Source organism: Dermochelys coriacea, chromosome 1, assembly GCF_009764565.3.
Source record: "Dermochelys coriacea isolate rDerCor1 chromosome 1, rDerCor1.pri.v4, whole genome shotgun sequence".
Classification (NCBI taxonomy): Eukaryota; Metazoa; Chordata; order Testudines; family Dermochelyidae; genus Dermochelys; species Dermochelys coriacea.
Window position 1 is genome coordinate 251053502 of NC_050068.2, and position 19593 is coordinate 251073094.

The following is a 19593-nucleotide window of genomic DNA, read 5'->3' on the forward strand; positions in this document are numbered from 1 at the left end:
ATATTATTATACCCCTTTTACAGTGGGGGAACTGAAGCTAATTGTAGTTCAAAGACAGAGATTGGAATAGAACCCAAATGTCCTTGTTCCCAATGGGGTAAATGCTATCTACATAGCTCCTCTCTCCAGTTGTTTGTGGGTGGTTAATCCAGCCAATGAAATAGCATCTTACTAGGCATTAGGCATTAGCTTAACACTTGATTTATTTATTGGTAAAAAGGCAAGAGTCATCACCCTCACAAAGGAGATTCCATCTCTGACTCTAAGTCTGCAGGTGACTCCAAGAATTTGACTGTCTTGTCTGTTCACTAACTGTTTCTTCCAGTGTTTCCTGTAGCTGTGACTTCAGGGTAATGTAACATCCTGATCAAGTTATCATAATGATGCATCTGTTTTCTGTAGAGAAAAGGGAATCAATCTGGATTCTCCCTCCACAAACAAGGACATTCATAGTTAGTTTGACCACTCTGTAAGTACAATGAGCATAATCAGTGTGACATTTCTGGAGCCAGGGAAATTGACTAAACTCTTTTTATTTTGAGCTGTATGAAATTATCTGAAGCAAGTGCAAAATAACAAAACTTTCCTGCTCTGGGGTTTCATGACAAACACTATGCTCAGACCAAGTTTGTCAAAATGTTCTTGAATCTTTCAAATAAACCTGGGCTGATATTTATCCTTTTGCATTAAAAACTTCATAAAAGTAGGAGCTTTATTCCTTTATAATATGTGCCTATCATCAGTCTCTCAACTTGTTTACAATAAAAACACCACAATAAGCCATCCAGCCAGTGTTAGTGAATGCAAACAAACTAGATTCCCAGCCACCCTCAAACAATAACTTTAAGGATGGCCTGTGTTAAAAGATAAATTTTGCAATTGCCTTGAAGTTCAACAAACTCTGGTTCTTTTGGACTGAGAGGGGGACTAAATTCCAGAGTTGGGAGCCCTCCGCTGAGAGTGCCCTGCCCTCAACCCCCAGATGGGCAAATCTAGGACCTGTCAACTCAAGCATTCCAATTAATTCCAATTTCTGGTGTAAAACATATAGAAAGAAGAGAATCTCTGATTTATTGGGATGACTGGATTTTTTCCCAGAAGGCTGGAGTTTGCATGTTTTTGATGTGAAACTTAGTGTTTTTAATCAGAAGTTGGATTTGACCATCTTGTTTCAATTTGACAGATACTCTTCCTTGAGGGCTTCATTTTGTGCTCCATAGTAAAGCTTTCAATTTAAAAATAAATAAGAGTTTTATTCTCCGCTGCTCTACTGATGCCAGTGAAGCTATTCCAGCCAAAGGTCTGGCCCCAAGAGGCTGGCCCTCAAAGTACCAAATTTAGCTTTCAAAATGTGAACTGGATGCAAACTAATATAGTTATGTGTGTCTGAATCTGCAGAGAGCCTGAAACAATCCCTGAAAGAGATGTGAACTGCCTCATTTTATGAGTGGGTTAACTCTGTATCCTAATGAGATTTTACTGTCAACCTATTTTGTTATTTCACTGCCAATCAAAGCATGCAGGAAAGAGGAGGTATGATCATACTGTGAAGGTCTGGTGTAGTCTATTGTTAGTGGCATTTCATTTTGGCATCATGAGTGTGTGGAGCTTGGGTTGGCAAGAGTTTTGGTGAGAGGATCTTGGGAGAGTTTCGCCAATTATATTTTCCAGTCTGGCTACCAGCTTCATGTGTAATTTGCTTTGGTATTGTTTAGTTCATTCAAACCTGAAACCCAAATTGAATTACATGTGTGAGAAAAAATTGTAGAAATCCTTGCAGTTGAAAGCATCCTTCTGAATGAAGATTCCATGGGAAATGTTTCTGATGGTGCTGTCTGTGAGCTTTCCTTTTCACCTTCTAAAACTGTAACCCAAGAGGTCCATTTGGGTCCCAAAAGCCAGGGTTCAGTAGTTAAAAGGTCGTTCTATAGGCTTAACTTAAAAGTTATGCAAAAATGCAGTTTCCCAGTTCAAGGCTGAGTGAGCTTGAGACCCTGCCCAAGACCCTTGATTCTCGTGAGGAGAAGAATTATGACACATTGCGTGCACAAGGGACAGATTTCTATGTTCTTTTGACAGCTGTGAAGCTCAAAAGTGAGTATTGAAGAAAGAATGATAAATACTGCTGGACGTGCCTTCCCCAGTACAGCACCCATCTGTTCTTCTGCTACACATCTGTAGCACAAAGCTGGTTAGTTCCATTCAGAGTGATTTTTCTGCATGGCCAGGTGATGTTTAAGGAGACTAATGAGAGGGATGATGTGGCCCAGATCAGTGGTGTCAGGAAGCATTTAATAAAGTATCTTTTAATTAAAGATTTATATTTATTATATTATATTTGTATTATATATTATAATAATATTATATTTATTTATTATATTATATATATTATATATTATATATATAATATTATATTTATTTATTATATTTAATAAAGTGTCATCCACAAAGTTGAACATTTACCCTCCTGCAAACCACATGCAAATTATAGTCTTTTAAGCAGTAACTGAATCTGAAGCTTTCATTGGTTTAATGATAGATGCTTCCTTGTGTGGAAAAAAATAAAAAATGGAAGTCCATCTCATTGACGTGACTTTGTTTTGCTGCTGGCAATTGCAGCTCCATCTTACTTGGGAATAACGTAACTAAGAAAGATTGAATATAATATAGAAGCTTCTGTTGGCTTCTGCTGCCTGTCAGGAAAATCAAAGAAACTTCCCATTGGGAAGAGTAAGCCAGCAGCTAAATGTGATGCCGAGAGAATGTTTTCATGTGGTGATGCTTCCAATATCAGATCTGTTGTCAATCTGAAAAATGTGCGTTTTCTTTCCTGTGAATGTACCTGAGAGACTCCCTCTTCTCACCTCCAGCAACTGACAAATAATCCAACTTTTTTTGTTTCTATGCCAATGTTTTTCCCAGTCACCATGCTGTGCTTTTTGGGGAAGGATGATTTTACTACCTTTGTGATTCCAGAAAAAAAAGCATGTCTCACTGTGATAGGTAATAACCAACCTACCAAATGGAAATCTCTTTTCTCTTGCTGGGCTGATGATTGTTAATGTTGCATTCTATATTGATGTGTAAAGTAGAGCTGGATGAAATGTGTACTGTGGAGGATTTGTTAAAATGTACCACTTTGTTCTCTTCATGAATTATCGATGAAAAAGATGTGATTTTTCAGTGGCATTCATTCTTCACATTTATTCAAATAGTGTGTGCAAATAAACTTAAGTTTTTTATGAATTGTTCAATAAATAGTGGCTTTTAATAGTCCCTGTGCGTTATGGGGCCAATCTCATGGTATAAATAAGTTAGAAGTTATTTGCTTCTCCTCTCTGATTGGATGACATACTGTTCATAAACAGGAAGATGTGTCCCTTTTCCATATTATATGCAAAATGGTCAAAATTGCGATGGCAGTGTTTTAGTACAATACACTAGTGAATATTTAACTTGTGCTAGAATTCATTTTGTTTTGCACAAATGTTCTTGTGAATTAAACTTTGCTCACCCTGTTCTATTATTTATTATAATTATTATTACTTCAACTATTCTGGCAGTGCCTAGGGGCCTCAAACAAGATCAGGGCCTCATATTGCTAAATGGTGGGCAAGCATATTGTAAGGGACAATTCCTGCCCCAAAGAACTTACAATCTAAATTTGAGGTTCAGACTTGACAAGTGAGTACAATTCTTAGACAACAGGAGCCAGTGGGTTGCTTTGCAAGACTACACAAAAATATATCTCTGGTTGAAACTAAGGGCTTGTCTACACTAGAAAAATTGTACCACTTTAAATTTACTGGTAGAGTCACAGCAGTACAACCCCTCTAGTGCTGACATAGTTATACTGGTATAAAGACAATTTATACCATATAACTAGCTATTCCTGTGCAAGAAAGGGAATTAATTATACTGGTGTAAATCACCTTTATATAGGTACAACTGCATACACCGTAGGGCATTTACCAGTATCACACACCTAATTGAAATAGGTATACAGGAAAAAATTTCAAGTGTAGACCAGGACTAAGAACTGGACTCTTTATTGCACAATGCATTGACTACCAGAACAAATGTTGAATGATCACGTGAATGAACGGTTTCAGAGTAGCAGCCGTGAAATGAGCTATAGCTCACGAAAGCTTATGCTCAAATAAATCTGTTAGTCTCTAAGGTGCCACAAATACTCCTTTTCTTTTCACGTTAATGAAGTCTTCCTAGGGCTGTTAAATGCAGTCTTTCCCATACAGAGAAGAGTTAAAGTATGCAGAAATATTGATTATTCGGTTCACAGGGACAGCTGGGAAAGAAGGTATATTATCCAGTAACAGCTCTTTTATCACAGCTCTTTTATTTCTTCATGTGTTAGACATGAGAGGCTTTTTGCTAGGAGTACATTCATTTTGACTGCAGAACACATTTCTAAATTTAGGCATAGGATGGTGTTGTAAATGATGGGACACATTTCTGAGTGCAATATACAGTAATATGGCTTTGCATGCTTCATCACCCTGGGAAATCCATGCGTGCAGGGCACTGGGTGTAATGCAGATCAGCTCGGCCAGTACGCACAGTTCTTGTGTATACCATAACTGGCACTGGCCTCTATAATCCAGCCTCTTGCTTTCAGGGGCACCAAATTCACATGTGTAATTACAAGCTTTCATTTGATGGACTGAGGTTCACAAGAGAACTTGAAGTGGTTCCATGCTACCCCCTTGCCTTACCCAAACACTCTGAATTTCAGTTTCTCTCTGCAGTTTGCTGGCAGCAGAGCTAGAGCACAGGACATAAAATATTTCTCCTTTTGGCCCTTGCTGCTCCTTGTTCCCATGTCATGTAAAAATATTATCTGATTAAGTCTGTTGATATATATAATTAATTGCTCCTTCCTTACCCTTATCTCACTAGCCTGTCCTTTCTCTGGCTTCTTCTTTATCTGTATCATCTGATGCAAGAAAATCATTCAAAATATTTTTGTTTATTCTTTAATTAATAAATAAATGCCCATTTAATCCTTTTGAAGAAACACTTGATCCCTGCTTTTCCTTTTCAAGCTGCAGCATGTCAGATCCTGGCACTGCAGTCACCCCTGGGTTCTTTCTGTGCTATGATACATTATGTTGGTATTTGAGGAATTGAAAAATGAATCTCCTGGCCTCATAGCTTAGATTCAGTACAGCAGTATTATATCCCGCTCTCAAAAGTCAATCCAAACCTTTTGGGCTACGTTTAAAAGCCCTACCAAATTTGCTGTCCAAACTGGCTTGGAGTCAACTTGCTCTTGTGCATAGTTCTGTTCTTGTGGCATTTTTCTGGCACAAACTGACATAAGCAAGTAGCTTTAGTAAAAGAAGGATGGTTCAACAAGCATTTTGCATGAACAAGACATACATACATGTTTTGTACTGATGTAACTATATCATATAGAGATGCTTATAGTGGTGCAACTTATTACCAAAGTTATACTAATTTAAGCACTTTTATACCAATAAAATGGAGTCCACCCTAGAGGGTTGCATAACCAGTATAGTTAAATTGATACAAAAACTGTGGATAGATCTGCCCTGAGACCTAGATTGTGGTTTAGTGTGCTCTTGAGTGGCTGCATAAGCTAACTCCCCTGTACATGCCTAGTATGGCTATCTGGACCTTAGGTTTGGGCATATGTGAATAAGTGGAACAACATGCCTGCTTACTCCCTTCTCAGAGTAGGTAGGTGGGGAATGGGCAGAGAGTATGCCTCCATCCCCCCCTCCCTACCCCACACATGCACACTCACTGGCAATACAGCTGTGCTGGTGTAGGTCAGCTGGGACATGCCATTATAGGTACTACCAGAAAGTGTTAAATACCCACCCTCTGGAAATTAGGTCCCTGTAATGTGTCTGAAGTGGTCACGCACAATCATTTTTGAACACATATGCCTAGTTATTACTTTGATTCATTCTTAGCGTATGTTTTTATCTTGCATTTCACAGAGGCGCAGAGACTTCCTCCAGTTGATACTTGATGCCCGCAGCTCTACTAACTACATCAGTGTGGAGCACTTTGACATAGTCAACCAAGCTGACGTTTCCATTCAGGACCATAAGCCTCCTGCTGACAAGGCCCTGCTTAAAAAGGTTCAGAAGACATTGTCTGAGGATGAGATTGTAGGCCAAGCCTTCATCTTCCTGATTGGTGGGTATGAGACCACCACCAATGCCCTCTCCTTTGCCACCTACTTATTAGCCACCAACCCAGAGTGCCAGGAAAAACTGCTGCAGGAGATAGATGAGTTCTCTGTAAAACATGTGAGTAGATTCATTGACTTCTTTGCATAATGTAAGTAGTGTGAGCAGAGTGCCTGCCTTGAAATATGGACCTGGGCACGAGGCAGATATTAAAAATGTAAATTACATGCACAAAGCTACATTAGAGCAACGTGAATATTGCACCATTAAAATAAAAAAAAGTCAGGGAGTGCAAAAATTAAGGTCCCAAGAGTAACATTTAAATGAACCCTGTTCTTTCTTTTTATTAATCCACTGTGAATGTATCCTCCCACTGTAGCCTCTAGTGCAGGTGGTAGTTTTGTTGGCTCCAGTCCTGTATGCATTTCCTGGGTTTTAGTTATATTCAGTTAACTATTTAAAAAGAAAAACAAAATGCTAAATGTCACCACCTGGTCTGGAAACACATGACATGGATGCCAGACTGTTGCGACTGAACCCAACCACCAGGTTCTACATGCTTCTAAATCCACTGGGACTAGATAGTGTCCACTCACTGTTTCTAGCTCTGAATCTCTATGGTATACTACCAGGCTGAGACCTCAGGCAAGCAAGGAGCACAGGTTTAGCATAGGAATTTCTTAGCCACACAGTCATTTTACTCTAGAAAACATTAGTGTATTATAGATCTTTGAAAACAAGAAATAGGCTTGAGGCACACCCTCAACCCAGTCTCATGGTACCCCATTTGTGAATCAAAGTTTGTCAGCATTCATGCTGGGCATATTCCCTCCTGCTTTCTCTCTTGCCTTCACATCTGGCTTACATGTAGCAGTGGTGCACCCCTGTACTTCAAAGCAGCAGCTCTTTGTAAATATAGACACTTTCCTTTTGCCATGTGCCCTGGCTGAGAAACTGCAGACCTACCAGCTGTGCTGGTGCCCCTATGGAGAAAATCCATTGTTCCATGAGTTTGGACCAGTAGTTGAGAGAATCAAAGTGGAAGGCTCCCAATCGCTCTGTGACTGCTTCTCAGTGATGATCCTTCAGCAGCGTCAAGTACTTTTCCTGGACAGGGCAGCTATCTGGAATGCATTTCAATAACCTTGCCTTGGGTGAGATTAGACATGTGTTCAGCACATAACAAAATGAATGTAGGTCCTGACACAAAATGAGATTACAATATAAAATGTTTGCAATTTGACACAGACATATCCCATTCTATCACACCAAATATATCCAGTGTGGATGAGTGAAAGTTGCTACTGGGCCAGAATCAGAAGTTCCTGATTTTTTTTATTTAATTTATTTAGGGGTGGTTTTAACTGTGAAACCTTAGTAGCGAGGTGGGACACACCGGTGCGGTGCCTCCTGCTGGTCGTCCTGGGAATTAGCTCTCCAGCCTCCAGAGTGCCCTCTGCCGGCCAGTGTCCCACTTGCCTCAGGCCCCCATTTCCCTCACAGACCCCAGTGCCCCTTTATCTTTGGTGCTGCCCCCTGGCAGTATACCCTCTCTCTGGGTCTCCCCACCCTCTGTCCCCACCTCACCTCAGTCTATGGCTACTGCCAGTCATCATCTAGCCCCCGCTCACTGGGGCAGACTGCAAGCCATTCATCATTGGCAAAGGGGGTGGGGGTTCAACCTGATGCCTTTGCCTACCCTGGGCTGCACCTCTGCAACCCCAGTACCCTTCCCGGTCTTTAACAAGACCTGCAGCCTGGGGGGTTTCCAGGCTGGAGCTCCCCCAGCTCCTCTAGCCTTCCCTTAGCCCTGCTCCACTCTATGTACCTTACTCAGCTCCCAAGCAGCCAGGCCTGTCTCACTCCACAGCGAGAGAGAGAGCTCCTGGCTCACAGCCTTTTATAGGGCCAGCTGTGGCCTGACTGGGGCATGGCCCCAGCTGAGGCTGCCTTCCCCATCAGCCTAACCTTTGACTTACCACCCCAGCCATCTCCCAGAGCTGTCTGTAACCCTTTCAGGCCCGGAGCGGGTGACCACCCCGCTACACCTTAATATAGTTGTTTGCATGCCATTATCTTGGTTTTCTTTTCTTTTTTTTTTTAAGAAAATGAGAGAGAAACTGCCTGTATGCTTAATAATTTTAGCAGTGATATGGGCCCAGTAACGTTTTGAAGGGAGTAATGTCCCACCTTTGCTGATTTTGTTGTTTGTGAAGAGACATTTGTCTGACAAACGAGTTTACAGGGCAGCAACAGCTGTTTACAGCATAAATTTTTGCAGCCAAAAAAGATAGCTAGAAAGAGGCAGATTCTCAGCTGATGTAAATTGATGTGGTTCCATTGGAACCACTCCAATTTACACCAGCTGAGGATCTGGCCCCAAACTCTTTTTTCTTAATGAACACTTAAAATTTGCAGAATATTGTACAATGCCTCACAGCCCCCAAATGTGGCCAGACTCTAAAATTATACAGTTCAAGTTTTCTTCCCTCCCCACACCTACAGTTTTGTTTTGTCAGTGTTATGGCAGATTTTTATTTTCTGAATTTTAATAAGCAAAATTTTTGTCCTCAATAATGATCTTCAAAGTTAAAAATATTAATAAGTTGAATTCATCCCAAATTAGTAAGAGAATCTGTGTGTAGACTTAAAAAATACAAATACCTCTTTATTTTAAAACCAAACATTTTATATTGATACCTTCTTCACTTCCAGTACCTGCAAAGCCAAGTCCAAAGTCCACTTTTCCTTGGCTACAGTCAATGGAAACACGGTATACCAGACATTCTGATCTCTTGAATTCTCTGCTCTAGTTGTTAATAAGATAGTGTGCAGCATCTAGTGTCTGCATTTGTCTTTGTCATTGTTTTTCATGAGCTTTTTAATGAGTCAGGACTTTGGTGGGACAAAAATAACACTAGATACAGCCTTCTTCATTTCAGCTGATGAATTTGCATGCTCAAATCTTTGATCATGCAATTTTGGGTTGCTTATTTCTTATGCACCCCAAAACTCACCTTTGCACCATTTGTGCATGCAAATTGAGTAATTAGATATCTGAGCAGCTTATTTACGTGCAAATCCAAGTTTTAGAATATGCAAAAATGTACATGATTAAAATTTACCAATTTTACGCAGCTCTGGTTGTGCAAAAGTAAAGGCCAGGCTCAGAATACTTTGAAAATTTGCCTCAATCTTTCCCTTATGCAAAACATTCTTTGAGTGGCAATTCTACCTCTAAGCAGTATATTCCCAAGTTTTTGAAAGATTCCTTTTGCTGTAAGGCTGTATATATAAGTGATAGCAGTGAAATACAAGCATTCATCAACCTGATCCACAAGGCTTTCTCCTCAGCAAAATCACGTGTTTCGTGCATATGAGCTGAGCTACTCCACTGAGAGGCCACTGGCATCTTATGTTCTAATTATAAAACTCGGTTTATAATTCTAGATTATTATTAGTACTGTTGCACTCCAAGTGGAGCATCTTACTCCTTTCACTCAGGTACAAGGGGAAAATTCTGCCTTCAGAACCGTTTTACTTCATTGATGACACTGGGGATGGCAAAGTTGTGACTGAGGGCACCCTTTGGCCTACAGTGGGTATGATTTATTGGTTTATGTTGCAGTCAGAGCACTTCAGGATTATAATCTATTGTGCTAGATATTATATTAACACATAAGAAAATATAGTCTGTGCCCTCCCAAGGAACTAACAGTCTAAGAAAATAAGTGACATCCAAAAGGATCCAATGAAATATATACAAGTAAGAGTGTGTGTGTATACATACACTCTCTCTTTCCTCACACACACACATCTACATACACAAATACATTATATTTTTCTACATAATTGTAAGTAGATGTAGGCATTGTGACACAATGTGTGATTCACTTCTGTCTTTCTGTGGTCTCTGAGCTTCTATTATTGTTAGGTTCAAAGGAGTAATTTGACTTTTGTCCTTATTACAAATTTATTTTCATTATAGCTCTATCTTTGTGGTATTTGGAGAAAGCTCTATCACTAGGGCTGTAATGGCAGAGTAGAATATAAAGAAGGAGGTGGGAATGGTGGGCACAAAGATTAACTGGGTGGTTTAACAGCTTAATAAATGGTTGGTTCAATATGCAGTCATACGCGTAATGGGATTGATGGCCTTATCTTTATTTCATAGTGGACATCAGTCTGGATACCAAGGCAATATATGCACAGTTATCAGTAGCCCCTTGCAGAGCCTTTCCCCTGTTACTTCACTGATGTTCAGTTTTAGCTACCGATGACATATATATGGCTGTATGACAATGGAGAAGAGGAACAGAACTGTAGTCATTCAGCTGTCCTCTTCAATACCAAGAAGTTCATGCTTCCAGTCTGCAGGCCCCCTGTCATAAGGTTTCCTATTACTACCAACATTAACCACAATTAATCTTTTTAATGTATTAGAGGATCCCTGATCCAGGAATTCACTTCAGGGTCAGGAAGAGGGTATAGCAGTTCAATCCTATTAGCACTGTAATTAACCACATTTAGCCTAAAAAATAAAATCCTCACAGATGATTTGAAAAGTTATGGGGGAAGAAACTGTTTTAGAAATGGGAATGTATTGATGTATCATGTTGGGGGATGGAGGGAGAAGTATGTGACCCAAAGGCTCCCTGATCTCAAAGTCACTAAGAAACCTGAAGAGGTTATAGCAGTTGAATGATGCTTAACATTTCAGCTTAGCTCTTACCTTTAATCAAGGTGCTTTGCAATTTAAAGATCATGATAGAAGAACATCAGTGGAACAGAACAGGCAAGATGGGTGCAGCTGGCCAGGTTGCATCTGACCAGTATATAAATAGAAGTCTGTACTTATTCATAGATGCACACATGTTAAACGGTTACACTGTGTCCTGTCCAGCCAAATTTATAGTCAGGTAATTGCAGTATGCCTACTCATTTCCCCCAGCAATTTCAGTTGCATTGTACAGTTATATTTTTATTGCCCTAAACTGTGGTGTAGAGTTACAGTCTGATCATAAAACACCTGCTGCATTATATCCCAGAGATGGCTGCCGTTCAGTGGTGAACAAAGTGATTTATGCATAGATAGGAGTAGTTAATACAGTCATTTACTAGTGTTTCTAGAGCATTGTGGGATCCAGCTGAGTGGGCCTGTCATATAGCCCTTTCAATCCTGGCCCTTCTGACCCGGGAGTAAGAGGCACCCACATCCCTTACCCCCACACTCAGGGGCTTTATGCCAGCCTGACCTAGGCTAATGAGAATGAGGCTGGCAGAAAGAGGGGAACAGAGCAGTTCCTTGGTGGCTCCTGGGTTCAGACCTGAAGAGCCATGAGCTCCCTATCCCCTGTGTAGGCCCTTTGTCTATCCCCCTTGCACAGTGAATGCAGAAGCTACCACTAACCTGGGCTGTAGTAAGCCTTGCGGAGCAGCTTGCCAGGGAAGACAGCCTTAGGATGGGGCTGCTCTGTCCGTTTCCCTCAGAAAACAGTGCATGTAGTGGGTTGGAGTAACAATTCCTCCTTCACCTCCACTCCTCTCCACTCCATACTCTGTTCTTTCTCTTTTGCTACACTCGGGCCCCTTCTGGGTTTGTACATGTGCTCTGTAACCATTCCTCTCAGCCATTCAGAATCCTTTGCCAGTTCTGTCTTGAAGACCTTACAGTCTAGGAAGACATGAGGGAAAGAGCTGAGGGAGAGGGATACAGGTGCAGTTTTGCTACTGCCTTTCATTTCACTTCCTATTTGTCCCTTTCCATTTAAACCCATCTGTACAAAAGACAAAAGGTCTTGTTTTCTTAAATGAGCAATGTCAGTTCACCCTTTAATCTTTAAATCCAACGCAGATCATCAGGTGATTAATCTAACTTGGGGGCGGGGGGAAGGGTAGGAGCTGGAATCTGTACAGTTCACCCTTCAGAGGGTGAAGAGAGCCAAAAGAGGTGCTAGGAATGTATTTTTGTGCCTATACCTTAATCTTAGGGAGAAAGCATAATCTAGTGGATTGGGGCTGGAACTGGGAGCAAGAAACCTTCTGAGTTCTGATCCTGGTTGAAAAAATGTCTCACTGTGCGGCCTCAGTCAAAACACATCACCTTTCTGATTCTCAATTTAACATGTAAAATATGGACAAGAATTATGTACCTACCTGCCTCACAGAGATCTTATGGAGATCAACTGACTCATGTTGATATGCATTTCTGATGATATAAAGCACTGTGTATGGCTAGTGTAAGTAAGGACCTGATGCTGATCCTAGAACCATGCTGAAATAAACTGAAAAAAATTGAATACTGTATTAATGATTAAGTCCTCAGTGGGCTGATACTAGCTAGGAGGGCTATGGTGAAGCTCTACCTGAATAACAGCTCATTCATTCTTGTCGCTAGTTGCCTGTGAACATTGTTAGGGCCAGACAAACATGAGGGAGAACATGAGGTTGGGAGGAATAAGGAAGCAAATGTAAATGTATTTTAAAAATGAAGAGCAAATATTAATGGAAAATATTAAATATGGAAACGGAGTCCTTGGGGGTCTTCCATTCTAGTTTTTAAATAATATACAGTATATTACTACTATTTATTGACATACCTAGAAACCCCAACCAAAACTAGGGCCCCGTTGCACTAAGCATGTATTTAAACATAATAAGAGACAGTCCCTGCCCCCAAAATGCTTATAGTTTGAATGTAATAGGTAAGACAGACAAAGGGAGGAAGAAAGGAATTATGCCTGTTTTAAGGATGAGAAGTAGAGATACTATGGGTATGTCTAAACTGCAGTTACACACCTGCGGCTGGCCTGTGCCAGCTGTCTCGGGCTGCAAGGCTGTTTTATTGCTGTGTAGGAGTTTGGGCTCAGGCTGCAGCTCAAGCTCTGGGACCTTCCCACATCGCAGGGCCCTAGACCCCAGGCTCCAGCCTGGGCCCAAATGTCTATATCACCACTAAACAGCCCCCTAGCCCAAGCCCTGCTGTCAGCCCGCGTCAACTGGATCGAGCCAGCCACAGGTTTTTCATTGCAGTGTAGACATACCCTCAATGACTTGCCCAAAGTCACACAAGAAGAGCCAGGAACTGAATCTACATCTCCTGATTCACAGTCCAATGTCTTAACTACAAAACAGTCGTTCCTTTCTGTTGTAACCCCACAAATCTTAAAGAAACTCAAGGTCTTGGGATTTTAGCTTGCTGCTTAAAGGCAGTTTGGAGGAATGTTTTTAAAGGAAAAAACTCTGTCCCATAAACATTTGCTCTTCTGTTGCTCTGGCATATCAAACAAAAAAATGTTGGCCGTTCCTATGTTTAAATTGCATTTATTGCTTTTCATTGGCGTTGATTTGTGCCTACTCTACATTATTACACATCATCATTTCATTTATAAAATGGTACTGCTTAATTGTTGTTATAAATCAACAATGCTTTGAATGGTGAGTTGTAAATTAGCCAGGAGCTGGACTGGATTGATACATAGCCACTCTTTTGCAGGTCGTGAACTTGCTATAGTAATTCATGAAATAATTTGGACACAAGCTAGGCTTTCTTTTATTGCCTAACTTGCAAACTTTGGGGCCAGATCCTTATCTCGTGTAAATCAGCATAGCTCCATTGACTTAACTGGAGCTAAGCTGATAGGCACCAGCTGATTTTGCCCTTTGCCTTGAACTCCCTTCCTGCTATTGTAGCAATCTAACTAAATACTGCTTGATATTATATTTTTGTCTTATTACAAAGGCGTCTTTACCAACTTAAAATTCTTCCCTTCCATAAAGTTTCCAGGGAGCAGTGAGAGGAAAAAAGTATTTATTATGGTGTCATTTTGCTAATGAAATACTTTATATTTTAAGCTGTTTATGCAGTGAATCTCTTTAGTAGACAGGCTGCTTTCTCCGAGTATTAGCGAAAACAAGAAGTGAAAGTCACAGAAATGTCACTGTCAGGGAATTACCCACAACAATTTGCATGTATCTGGTGCGTTTCATGCTGTATCTCAAGGCACTTTACACTCCGAAACTTGCAACTACAGAGACTAAGCTTTGCTGAGCAAATATGCTGAGGGTGAAGACTTGCGTTTGTCAAAAGAGCCTGTATCATAAATAGGCTTTGGAAGAAGAATTCCACAGATGAGGGACACTATTTTATACAGAAATGCACACAAAATAAGCAGAACCAGCAAGAATCATTTTGCTGTCAACTTTGTCAAAGAAAAGGCCCACTTTGATTTTGTTGTTAGTGCAAGGAGAGGATGTTTCAGAGCAGCACCTCGTTCACATGAGCATCAGGTGCCAGTAAGCAGCTTTGTTACTTAAAAACAAAAACCCAGTAAAATCCTTAGACCACAATAAACAAGAGCCTATTTCTGCATTCCTGGTAAGGTCATTGGATAATTAAATGTTAATCTGTGTCTCTAGATACCTTTATATTTGCTGTATGATGATTGCCAGAGCAGGGGAAGAAAATACATCTTTCCTTGCTGTTTCTACACTCTGTCATTGTGATATACCAGGGCACAATCCAGGCTAATGAGTAGCTGTGTCACCCCTGCCCTCTAACCCTGGGGTTCCCTTTACACTGCGTTGCTGCTGTAGCCTCCAGTTTCGACTGCTTACAGACAGCCTCCAGCATGCAAGCACTCCTACCTACCTCTGTGTGTGCCCTCCAGCCAGCCAGTCATATCTTGGCTCTAAGCAGCTTGGGTTATATTGCAGGGTGACCTCAACACCCCCACAATCCAAGATCTTTCCCAAAAATGTATTTCCTGTACTGGTCAGCCCCCTCCTGGACAATGCAAGCTTATATAAAGTTTGTTTTATTAAAAGAAATAATATGCACATATCTTGTTACCCCAAATGGAGTTTCCCAGACACTTCCATTTAAACACACTGGATTAGATAAAAACAAGTTTATTAACTACAACGAGAGAGATTTTAAGTGTGTACAAGTTCTGAGGCATAAAAGTCAGAAATGGTTACAAGAAAATAAAGTTAAAATGGTACTGGTGCCTACTTAACAAACTATATCAAATTCAAGCAATTTCTCTCACTGTATGCTATTAGCAATCTTACTGATCAAACTTCTTAGGCCAGGACCCCTTCTCCAGTTCAATGGCTGCTACCTTCGTCCCTTCTGGTGAAATGAATTGATGGACAGAGGGAGAGAGGGAAGAGGGGTGCCTTGGGGTGTTTGTCCCTCTTTTAATAGTGTCAGCCCTCCTCTTGTAAAAAATTTCCAGCTGAGATTCTGGAGACAAAAAGTCTAAGGAGAAGGATGTACCCTGGTGCTTTTTCCTCACCTGTCTGAGATTTCTTTGTCAATCCTTCCTGCTTCATGACTCTGTTTACTGCTTAAATGCAAATTAAGCAGAGCACACATTCCTTTGTTTGAGACAACATCTGCTGTGGTTTGGAACATGTGTTAATAACATACAAGGAAATCTTCTAACTTCATATACAACATTGCCACACACATTTTATCAGGACTATATTGACCAGTAAATTATGAGTTTTCAGATGAAATCTCACAAGGCATACTGTGCATAAAGATTATTGCAACAGTGTGTAGAGTGTGGACTTGCTGTCACAGTCAGCTTCTAGAGAGGAAGGATTTTGGGGAAATCCAGGTTCAGTTACCAGTGTGATCTTGGGCAAGTCACTTAGTCTTTCTGTGCCTTAGTTCCCCATCTGTAAAATGAGGATGATGATAATAATACTTTGCTACATCACAAGGCTGTTGTGAGGATAAATACAATTTAAAAAACCTTCCGAAGTGCTCATATACTACAGTAATGAGGGCCAGATAAGTACCCTAGATAGATACGATGTATTCTGTTAGGAGTTACATGTATGAAATGATTTTTGACTGGCAGGTGTCAGTAGTTACCACCTTCCTCCACACCTGCACTCCAGATAAGTACTCCTGGACCATAAATCCTTGCTGTTTCCGGAACTCTCCAGTCTATTTAGTATTTCAGACTAGACTTGCGAAGACATACATTGGTTAATTGCTAAATCAGGAGGAATTTTAGAAGTGTTTTTTAAGAGTATATTATTAGTTTATATAAACATAGTCAGTACCTTAAATCCCCAGCAGGAGCTATGCATTCTTCTATCTCTTTGACTGTTCTAGGAACCTTACCGCAAAGACAGCCTGCATATGAGAAATTCACTTGACCACTGGGGCAGCACCATGAATAGGGAGGGTGGTCTGGAGTGAAACTGTTGACATGACCAGTGCCCTCATTTTTCAAGGTTATTTTATTGGCCAGAGGCTTTTGAGACTATAATTTTTTTCTAATAAATGTGTATATTCTTTTCCAAGCTAATTACACAGACTGATCCGTCTCTTTCCTATGAAATCTAATCTTATCTGTTGCTTGCAATTCCACATGTGGCTTGGTATACTAAAGAGGGCCTTGGATAATATATGCCGTTGAGAGATTAATTTTTGACCCCTTGATTTTCCTGGCATTTTGACATCAGAATAGTTAACCAGCATCACTACAAATGATGTTGATGTTAAAGAATTAATTATTCCAGTGACATGGAATTTAGATAGAATGGGCTACATTGCAATCATGCAACCTCTAGGATAATGGATACCCTAGGAATTCATAAATTTGATTACCTAGATTAGCTGAAAAGGGAAGGAACGGAAAGAATCCTCCCCCACTTCAGACTTTTCTTGGAGGAGTGAAAATTGATGTATTTTTCTCTCAGGCTAAAAAAAAATTAGCTTCATCAAGTGAGAGTTGGACTCTCTATCCCCATTTCTCCTGTCCACCATTTTGCTATATATGGTAATCAATATACTTCCATCATAGACTGAGTAAACCAAACCCACAACAATATCAGTGTTTTGTTTCTCTTTTGTATCTGCTGATAGACCAGATTATTTGCAGAGCACACATCACAGCAGGTGGAGTAAGGAGAGAGCCTGACTGGAGGGAAACCCTTGTCCACACTGATGACCAGGGGAGATTGAGAACAGATAAACTAGAATTTGGAAAGGAGCAGGGCAGGTAGATGCTCAGAGTTTCACTTGACAGGTGGGCATAGGGAGATGAGGAGACAAGCTGGAGCCACAATAAATTTCCTTATCTGGCTGACTGTGACTCCTACATCTTTAATAGGCCTTGGAATGGTTGTAAGGTACTAGCCCTGCCAGGGAAGCCATATGTGATGAGATGTAGTTTTGTCCATATTGTATTGATGCTTATAGAATGGGATTATCTTGTCTGGGTGCAGAGTGTCTCCCAACAGCAGTCTTTCCAGAAGCATGAGGTCCTATGTGTAGTAACTAGGTTCAACCCTGCAATGCAGGTCATGTGACTTGTGATGCAAAGTAAGTAAATTGGAGTGAAAGGATAGGGCCCTTACCCAAAAGAAGAGTGGCTCAGCCATGTTTATTACCTACAGAAACTAGAATATAGGAAGTTAAAGAAATCTGGAACATCGGTATTCAAAATCAACAAGAGAGGAAGAGCTTTGTATGATACCTCTCTTTGTATGGAACCCAGACTATATTCCAAAAGCTCAACATTAACTGGAAATAGAATTCGTCAGGATAGCACATATCTCCTGGGGAGCACTAACCAAACTAAACAATAGCAGCAAAAATGTAACTTCTCAATTTAGATGTTAATTTGCTTCCACTTGGAACAACAGCATCCTCTCCTCTTCCCCAAATTAGCCACAAGATTTCTCAGGGGATCAATAGTTCTTCAGATGCAGCATTGTAGTCTGCTTTATGCATTACCATCAATCCTTATTATCCTGAGATGTCTTCAAGCCTCAGCAATAAAAATTAAGAGGAGATCTTGATACAAGTAGCTCCTTTCCTGACTAAGACAACCTTGGGTTTTTGAGACTCCAGAGAAACAGGTACCTCTTCTCTCAGTAAGGGCTCTCCTAGTGGAAGGGGAGAATTCAAGTAACATATGTAACCAGTAAATAATCTATATGTGTCTGTATGTGAATGAGCTATAGGGAAGAAAAGGAGAACTCTGTAATCTAAAAGTCCAGCACAGAATCCTAAATTACCTATTTTATACTTCCAGAGTCTAAAAGCTGGGCTGATGATTATATTTTGTTAAGAAATATTAAATCCCCAGAAGCATACCATGATGGAATTAAACTCCTGTTTAATGTGTTAGCAACTTAAAAAATGATCCTAGCTGGTTTGAGTGTTAGGTCAAAATGGAATTTTTCCTCCAGGTATGTACATAAATTAGGTAGTATTAACAGAAAACAACCAGACCATTTATTTGTCAATACTTGTACAAAGTGAAGGCCTACTGATCAGCTGCCAGAAGGAATGGAAACTAGTTTGCATTTCATGATTATGTAAAGCAGTACCTTAATGGGGTGAACTTCCTGTGACCTTCCCATGTTGCCCTCCCTGACCCCACCTAATTTTCAATTTCTAACAATTTACTCATGCAATAATGCTACACTGCAGGAAGCTTTGGTATTGCGTGTTCCATCCTAAAATGCCTTTTTAATGTTGGATTAAAGAAACAATTGTGATTCAGTGTTTAGGATTTTCTTTTCTTCTGTCTATAAGTGGAGTATTTGTTTAGGGTTCTTCCTGTGGTATGGCAAAACATATCTCTATTAAAATGGGACAAAAGGGAATGGTGTTGGGAGGAAGTCAGGGAAATGAAAAAAAAACCCTCAGCGTGCAAGCTGTTTAATACTATTTTGTTTCACACTGATTAATAGTTTATTAGAACAAAGACTTGAAGAACATGGATTTTCACTAGCATTACTAACAAAAAAAATTAATGGCATAAATTGCCAAAAAATGACTAGTGATATTGGATGCCTAGATTTATTGGGGGCCAAATTTGAGACACCTAACAGAGGCCTAATTTTTGGAGGGCAGAAAATTAGGCCCTTTTATGGTGTCTCAGATGGGGCAACCAAAAATTGAGATGCTGAGATTAGTCATTTTTTGAAAATTTAGACCACTTTCCCAAAATGTGTGTGTGTGATTTGGATGATTGTTAATAGGATATGAAGACTATCACCCCTATATCAGCAGCTGAGAGAGGGCCTAAGGGCCTAGGTCAATAGAGATTGAGGGTAGTTACTATTCAACGTCTCTGGTGCGATGCTATGTGTCAAGCTATGTGTCTCTATCCATGTATGGACAAGTGTCTGAATCCATTTTAAAACTGGTACCAGGACTGGCAATGTTGTTAGGGGAGCCACAGATTGAATGCACTTGGAATTAGGTTTCTATTTCACTCCTATAGGTTATCTCTCCTGGCTACCGTGAGGTATATGACAAGGACAGGGAAGGAAAGCTCCTGCTGCCTCTGCACATGTGGAATGCGTTCTGTGAACAGAATAATTAATTCTTCAGGGCTGTCGAACCAGCAATTTTCACCAGCACCAAATTCAC

The 19593-nt window shown here is 40.4% G+C and overlaps 1 protein-coding gene across 12 annotated transcripts in view; it reads left to right on the forward strand.

Annotated features, from left to right (window-relative positions):
- The window catches only part of TBXAS1 (thromboxane A synthase 1), a 333339-nt gene that overhangs the window by 232244 nt on the left and 81502 nt on the right, over positions 1-19593 (forward strand). For all 12 annotated transcript variants that reach the window (XR_006282785.1, XM_043519073.1, XM_038398078.2 and 9 more), the window contains one exon: positions 5988-6302. Coding sequence is in view for 11 of the 12 variants with exons in the window: in XM_043519073.1 (XP_043375008.1) it covers positions 5988-6302 (315 nt within the window). In the remaining variant the exon portion in view is untranslated. The remainder of the gene's footprint in view (positions 1-5987; positions 6303-19593) is intronic.